Genomic DNA, 8,840 nt, shown 5'->3' with positions numbered 1-8,840 from the left:
ATCGATTACAGATTTAAAATATTTGGGGAGACTTCTAAAGCAAAAAAAAATATTGTGTGTGAGGGCAACATCTAGCCCTGGTACTTACTGTAAATGTTGATTTTTCACATTTTGAAGAAAAACATTTATTTGGAAAAAGAGAGAAACATCTGTGAACCAACTGACAAGAGATGGCTGTTAACCCAGGTGTTGCATGAATACAGTTTATAAATGTTCTGTATGTTCTTTATATATGCATTTTCTTTCTTTTCTTTTTATTTTGATGTCTGTGAAACGAGCCCTTTGAGTGTAAAAAAAACTGTGGCAAAATATCCTCTCTGATGATGTCCCTCTAACCCCACTTTCAATTAAAGAATAAATAATTCGACCATGATGAGATGCATGGATGTACTTCTGTTTTTGCTGGGGTGAGGTGATTCATTCATGGAGTCTGTCTTGTGTGCAATGCTATAGCATAGTCATATTTTTGTCATTTTGCTATTATATGCTTATAATTAGGTTTAATTGTTCTAATCAAGTACAGAATTACAGCATTTTCACATTGATGCTCAGGGTTTCAATCCAGAAACCTTTTGGTTAATGGTCAGATGCTCAAACCGCTGGCCGTCCCCAAAGAACAGGATGGTTTCATTGGTTTACTGGGTCTTACACTTGTCAGGTTATACTGTGAACCTATGGGATATCTTAGGGGGAAAAAATTATCTAGAGGAGTTTGTGCTTGTCTGCATTTATGTGTGTGGGAAAATCTACCTATGTGGATTTGCACTTTTACAATAACCTACCTATGTGGATTTGTGTGTGTAGGATAATCTACCTGTGTGGATTTGTGTGTGTATGATAATCTACCTGTGTGGATTTGCCCATGTACGATAATCTACCTGTGTGGATTTGGACATGTACCATAACCTACCTGTGTGGATTTGGGTGTGTACCATAACCTACCTGTGTGGATTAATGTGTGCACAATAATCTACCTGTGTGGATTTGTCCATGTACAACATGCACAAGCATGTTCTGGGAGATAGTATGTGCAGTGATTTGTGATGGGGCTGTAAGTTCTGTTTCTGTAGGTGAGTACGTTGTTCAGATTTTTTTCTGTCTTTTGTATCATGAGATCCTAGTGAAGGCATGCATGACTAGGGAGAATGAGCTTTTAGTCCAGTAATTTACACTGCCATTCTGTTCGACTATCCCCTACGCAAAGTAAAACACAAACACCATGTCAGGATATACTCAAGTGTTATGATGTAAAATAACTTTCTGTATTTTACAGAGGCTGCCGGTGATGATGGTGATGGCGATGATGATGACGATGATGATGGCATTGATAATGATGATGATGATGACGATGATGATGACGATGACGACGATGATGATGACGATGATGATGAACAATATCACAAAGGATCCCTCTGTTCATACTGTGAACACTGCGAGGTAGGTCTAACAATCTCAATGGGACCCCACTTTGTGTTTCAAAATATTGCAAAAAATTTATACTTTCCAATTCATTTATACTCTCCCTTTTTAATAAAGGTACACAATTTGTCAATTCTATTCTCTCTCATCTCCCTTTCTCTCACCTCTCTCTCTTCTCTCAGCACTGTGATACCTGTGACAAGTGCCCTTGTGCTGAAGGGGACAAGTCTGAACACTGCGACACCTGCCATGTAAGACCCTGATCCCGTTCAAACACTATTAAGCTAGACAGTATGACCATGCGATTGACTGGGTTTACTGCACAGGCTAGTTACTATACAGCTAGGTTACTATACAGCTAGGTTACTATACAGCTAGGTTACTATACAGCTAGGTTACTATACAGCTAGGTTACTATACAGCTAGGTTACTATACAGCTAGTCAAAACCTAATGCTCAATTCAATAATTTCCACTTCAGAATTAACAAGAAAAAGTTTTTCCTTGGTCCAATTAAATAACAGTCTGAATAAACTGAACAAACTGTATAAAACAAAAAACCCTCAATATTCTCTTTTAAGAAGCTATAAGTGAGACAGTCAAACCTTGCTGGTCAACTTTCAGTTAAGCAGAAATGACAAATCCATTCTAGATACTGGGACTTCTTTGGAATGCGGGCCTCTGAACAGTCCAGCTGTCTACATTGAAAGACAAGACCAACCCATTACTCTGTTAACATTACTAATTAATGATCTCTTTGACTCTGAAAGATGGTTTGACTGGGAGAGTTCACATTTTATTGTAACAATGTTGTGATTAGCAATCGCATGCTCCACAGATATAGGAAGCTGAGCTTAATATTTGGATGATTTGGTATTTTTTTATTGATATATACATATTAAGATGATCCACTGACAGTCAGATAAGCTTTTCTCTCCATTTATATCCAATGATGCGATCATTATTATAATTAGTAAATAACTTCCTTTGTGCTTCTCCTTTGACTTACCCCACTTCTACTTCTTTCTTTAGATCTGCAACTACTGCTACGTATGTCCTGTTTGCAGCACCATTTGCCAACCAGGTAAGAAAAAACAGTGGGACATCCTGATGATATGAAATGCCTTCTCTCACAACACTCTAGAGACTCCTTGTGGTAGGTCTATCAACTGCAAGTTCTAGTTGTGCTTTTGAGGACACATATCTTGATCTTCACCTCTCCAAAACATTATGTGGAGTTGCTGCCATGAGGCACGGCCATAACTTTAAATTGGGCATAAAACCCCATTTACAAAAAAGTTGGAACACAATATTAAATGTAAATAAAAACAGATCGCAATGATGTGCAAATCATTTAAGCCCTTTATTCAACAGAAAATAGTAATAAGTCGCTGCATCCACAAATGCAAGTTATAACTCTGCCATGCAAAGAAAAAAAACATAAATAAACAAGATTCAGGTCCCAAGCCCATTTAAGATGGACTGAGGTGAAGTGCAAAACTGTCCTGTGGTCTGACAAAATTTCAGAATTGTAAATATTTAAAATCATGTGAAATAATTTTTGGGAATCATGGACATCGGTTACTTCGGACTCATAGAGGTGAGGGACCATCAGCATTTTGTCAGTGCACAATTCAAAAGCCAGCATCCGTGATGGTTTGGAGGTGCATTAGTGCACATGGCATGGGTGATTTGCACATCTGTGAAGGCACCCTTAATGCTGAACAATATATACAGGTTTTGGAGCAGCACATGCTTTTTCAGGGAAGGCCTTGCTTATTTCAGCAAGAAAACACCAAACCACATTCTGCACGTGTTACAAAAGCACAGCTCCATAGTAATATAGTCTGGGTGCTAAACTGGCCTGTCTGCAGTCCAGAACTGCAACCCGTTGAAAACATTTGGTGCATTATGAAACAAAAAATATGTGGTTATCTGCAACTTGTATTGTTTTTATTGCTGTAGAAGAAGTAATAAAAGGAATTACTTCCCACTCCTGAGGGGTATACTACGAAGGGAGTTCAACCTACTCAGATTTAACTTGGAGTTATTAAGGAAAGTCAGGGTTGACAAACTCTGATTGCCTAATGTGGTGTTAAACGGTACTACGATGATGATTAAGATGTTTGTTAGTTGACTCTGTGTTAACTTAAAAGGGCAACGCAAGCTGAGTTTTTGCACAATGGCTCGTGCTCCATATTCTTCCCTGGAAGAATGCACATTTATAATGTGAGGATATGAAGGGTATAAAGGAAAGTTAACGGCTAAATCTCACACTGTGGCGGCCAGCAAAGCAGGGAGGCTTGTTGGCAGCGCATTGCCGACAGAGTAAATTTGTAAGAGCTGGTCATATGTTATCTTACAGACTCTTCTTTTATTTGTAGTAGCCCATGATTGAGATGTAAATTAAGGACAAGTTAAATAGTCTATCTAAATATGTGGAAACAATTAAGATAATTCACTTATGACATACACATGGGCTACATCTCTGTAATTGACCCATTCCTCACTGTTAATGATTTAAGATTTACTCCATAAATCACATAGGTTGTAATGCTCCCTGTTTGAATTTAATGATCAAATACCTCAACATGAATGTTGTGAAATGACTTTCTATTCACATAACCCCCCCCCCCATGTTCTCCCAGGGGTGCTCTAATGGGGATGTGCTTACAGTCAATCCTCGGGATTCCTATGGAGAAAATAATTTGTCCTGTATATTGTCTAGGCCCATCTTATGCATATTAAAAATAGACCAAGTATTTTTTGCGAATTACTTGCGATCACATGAAAAGGATATCTGGTCAGGGAACACAATAAATGCATCAATCAGTTTAGTGAGAGCAAGTACCACCTTGGCATCACCGATGGAATACATGAAATGTCCGGAGGCAAGGCAAACTGTCTGTTTAAGTGAGGGCATTACTCCACTCCTGAGTGGCAAGTGGGAATGAAGACAAAGGTACGGAATTACCTCAGATGAGAATCGATATGTTTATTAGAAAAAATAACTAGAGGAGTTACACGGTAAACTAGAGGAGTTACACGGTCTCTAAACACCCTCGTCCTGTGGAGTGAGCCTCTCACAATCCATACGGCAATGTCGATTGGGTCTTCGAAATAAGCCGGGCTTTTTGTGGGCAGAAGGGCGGTACTTATGTAGGGTAACATCGAGTTAACCATGAAGATAACCTGCTTGGAGCAGTTTAGAGATGCAGCGTTAATTACCATGACATCAATCATGGCTAAAACATATTCATATCCTTTCGTAGTATGGGTTAATCGGGAAGTTACACCCGACGTAACTAAATTACTCCTGAAGTTACCTCGATAAACCAGTTACCTCGATTCGTAGTATACCCCTCTGCTCTGCACCTTGTGTCCTGCCTATACCTACAACCGTGACAATAGTGATACATTATTTGCACATCGTTGCATTCTGTTTTTATTAGCATTTTACGCAGCATGCCAACTTTTTTGGAAATGAGATGGAGAAACATTTTGGAGAAGAAACCTTGTAATTTTCCAGCATTAGAGGATTGTTTGGGATTAAATGCCAGGCAGCAGAAACAGTAGATTAACTGTGTTTTTACTCCTCAAGGTGGTTTTCTGGACGAGATGACTGGATCAATCTACAAGTAAGCCACTTGCACTTATAATGCCCCTACTGTCATATATATACTGACATTTCATTTGACAAATCTTTTTATTCAATCTAAATATATCACTTGATAATGTTCTTTTTTTGTGGTTGTAGAATTAGACTATATCAATTCCATGTTAACCCTATTTAGTAAGATCTCTGTAAGCCTAGGTTTATTTTGTCATATACATTTCATCAGAGTAATTATGCATAAACACGAGCTGTGTTCATCTGTCGAAATGTTACTTCATAAGGCATACCTGCCAACACTCCCGTTTTTCCCGGGAAACTCCCGTAATTTGCATGGCCCAAACCCCTTTATAAATAATCGGAACAATATGTTTGTCTAATGTTGACTAGTTGCCAGATCTTGTATGAAAAGCATAATATTCACACAATCCCCACACCATACAATTTTCAACACGTTTGTCACCTCAACCTGGCAACCTATAACCCAGTTGCGAAGTTGATCTCTGCGCAAGCTTGGCGGAAAGTTCAGACCCGAAAGCGAGCGATAATAATGGCAGGTGAAGGCGGTGTTCCCGCAAAGAAAAAATATAGCTGTAAATTTCAACAGTGTTGGACGCAACAATTTACATGCATCTTACCGAGTCATATCGACAACATATCCACGCTTTTTGTAAGGTTTGTCGCATTGATTTTAATGTAGCGCACGGCGGTAAAAATGACATTACCCAGCACATTAAAACACAGCGGCACCATCGCGCAGAAGAGGCACACACAAATAAAAAATATAATAAATATTAATAAAGGAAGTTGTGTTATCATTGATATTGCAATGTAAATAATACTTACACCCCCCACCCCCCAAATCTCCCGGATTTTGAAAACCAAATGTTGGCAGGTATGTCATATAGTGTTCCTTTTTGTTACCCACAGACATTTTTCCACTCTCAAAATTATTACATTATTCCATTTGTTTTTCCAATTACTTACACAAAAAATCCAGAATGTCTCTGGCAAGGCAGTGCAATCTGAGATCCTATTCCTCAATGCTACTATGAGCAACTGACATGTCTATACAAGTATACAAGAAGCCTTTTTTGGCATTACTACCAGTGGTGTAATGGTGCCCGGAGAAGTAGGTATACTGTAATCAGGGGGTGGGGACAGGGGGTCATGACCGGTCAATGTGACCCCCCCCCCCCATATGGGATATGCAATGCAAAAATAGAATATATGATAAATATATATCGAATAAATTCAGGTATCAACATGTTTTTCACCTTTTAATCTGAAATGTATTTAATAATGTATGCATACATTTATCTTTATTCAAAATACATTTCAGGTATCAAAATGTATTTCACCTTTTACTCTGAAATGTATTTAAAAATGTATAAATACATTTAACTTTATTCAAAGTACATTTCAGCTATCAAAATATATATCAGCTTTTATTCCAAAATGTATTTGAAAATGTATAAATACTTTTCAGTTTGGTCCAAATGTATTTCACGTCAAAAATGCCTCATTACAATATGTATTTTGTATAGGAAATACATTACAAAATTTATTTTGAAGCCAATATTAAAATACATTTTTCAGATCCTGTGAAAAAGTAAAAAGATTAAATGTAATTTCCAACTCATTTATTATGTCACATTTAGGTGTTGAAACACATTTTATAGATATACATTACAAAAATACATTTCATCTTATGGTCATAAATATATTCTAACATACTATATTAAACTTGCCCTTTAAAGACTTGCCCCTTACTAATGAGCTAATCCTGTTTGGGTTAGTGGTTAGTGTGTCTGAATGAGGAACATAAGGCTGCAGGTTCAAAAGACAGGGTGTCCAATGTGACCATGTATTATTTAAATATATTATAAATCTTTTATAAATATATTCAAGCGGCCAATTTCAAACATTTTGACATATATTTACCAAATTTATTTAGGAATATATTTTCCAAATGTGTTCAGAAATATATTTTCCAAATGTATTGAAAAATATATTTAAAATACATTTATTTTCCGTATGGGCCTCCTGGAAAAGGAGGGTCAACAGCTAGCTAAGGCAGTTAACGAGGGAATACTGCCAAACCACAACATTGACAAATTGATTTAAGGCAACAATATGTAATTTACTGATATATTGTATGGTACAGTCTGTACCAATGGAGGTACCAAGTCTGTATCAAGGAGGATCCGGTTGCTTTTAAAATCTTTCAAAATCTGGAAGTGCACCACCAGCAGAGCTGTTTGTTTTGTCTGCTGCTTGACTATGTTTATTTGGTTGGACAAATTACAAAGTTGTTTGATGAGTTCTTTTCATAATGTTTTTCGGAAGTAACGTTAAGCCTATGGAAATACAATTTCCATAGGCTTAACCCTGAATATTCTGACAGGCAAAAATATTTGACTGAAGTGAAGTAACAAGAGGTTCTAAATAACCATGTATGCTACTTTTTGCATGCTTTATCTACCACAAAAATAATGTATATTGCATATACGTTCACCTAACTACATTCATACGCCTCAGTAAGAAGTCAGTATACGCTATGCCCGCTGACAAAAAAGTGGGTATACGGCGTATACCTGCATATACCTTCCACTACACCACTGATTAATAGCAGTCCATTTACATGAAATGACCCCTGGAATTAACATCCCATGTATAGCACTAGTCATGCCCTATGAACTTCTCAAAACGGGTGTGAGTTACAAGCGCAGATGCGATAGTTTTTAAGATTGATGAACTACTAAAGTAACATAAACCCATGGCACTATTCTCCCCTTTAGGACTGTAGCTGATGTCTTTGAAGATGATGAATAAGCCCCTCTCGCCACCATGTGGCCAAAGAAGATACAGCCAGGAGATTGTATTATCTCTTCGATTAACTGTCATTATTTTAACTTTCAATAAGTTATCTGTATTTTTGGGGAATAAGAACACCACAAACATGCACACGACACTAGAGAGTTTTTATAGATGTATTGGATATTATGCATAGCCTATAACTACTTAAATTCAGATTTAATCTGGGTTATTGTATAATGACAGGTTTATGGTATTCTCAGGAACATCCATTTGAACTCATAACTGTGTTGCTTGAACACAGCAGGTTGAATGAAATAAACAAAAGGAGAAGTTTTAAACAGTTGCACTGTTGTTTCTTATTTTACTTGTCATATTTTTGTGAAACTCATTATATAACACACTTCAACATTTAGGACAGAGAAATTCAATGCATCACTGGGATATGAGTGAACAGTCTACACCAGATACTCAGGTTTGCTTCTCCACCCTGCCAGCTACAATATCATGTGAAAAGTCACAGGTCAAATAACTGGATGAAGAGATATCATCAAATGCAATGTGGTCCATTTTTATGACACATTGCAATCTGATGCACACACCAGATTAAAGAAATGTTGTAAGGGGTAGGACACAATAATAATTTACATGACCAGTACCATTGTTAGATCAAATTCCTGAACGGACATGGCAATTAACCCTAACTCCACATCATTGCCGAAAATGAAAATGCAATCTCAGTCACACTTACCTAGTAAAATAAGGGCTGAAAAGCCAGACATATCAGAATGGCTTCAGTGGTCTTCCAGGCTCACTTGCTTGAAAGAGACATGGTTTAAATATTGGTTCTGTCCGATATCCATAAATAATTCCACTGAAGTGTTAAGAAAGGTCAATAATGAAGAAGATTCAGGTCAGCTTCCAGGGTTTGAGAGGCTTTATTGATAAAGACAAGACATGACAGACATCAGTGAGAAAAAAATCAAGTATAT

General features: G+C 37.2%; 1 protein-coding gene across 1 annotated transcript in view; it reads left to right on the top strand.

The window, feature by feature from the left end:
- Positions 1-8,194, top strand: part of LOC105031628 (acidic repeat-containing protein) — a 10,470-nt gene extending 2,276 nt beyond the window's left edge. Inside the window, exons 2-6 of the mRNA XM_010906177.5 lie at positions 1,274-1,437; positions 1,602-1,670; positions 2,451-2,502; positions 5,020-5,056; positions 7,833-8,194. Of these exons, the coding sequence (XP_010904479.2) occupies positions 1,274-1,437; positions 1,602-1,670; positions 2,451-2,502; positions 5,020-5,056; positions 7,833-7,866 (356 nt within the window). The 3' untranslated portion in view covers positions 7,867-8,194. The remainder of the gene's footprint in view (positions 1-1,273; positions 1,438-1,601; positions 1,671-2,450; positions 2,503-5,019; positions 5,057-7,832) is intronic.
- The last annotated feature ends 646 nt before the right edge of the window (positions 8,195-8,840 follow it).

The sequence above is a fragment of the Esox lucius genome, chromosome 11 (genome assembly GCF_011004845.1).
Source record: "Esox lucius isolate fEsoLuc1 chromosome 11, fEsoLuc1.pri, whole genome shotgun sequence".
NCBI classification, from domain to species: Eukaryota; Metazoa; Chordata; class Actinopteri; order Esociformes; family Esocidae; genus Esox; species Esox lucius.
The sequence above is the reverse complement of the archived record's forward strand: the minus strand, read 5'-3'. Positions and strand labels throughout refer to the sequence as shown.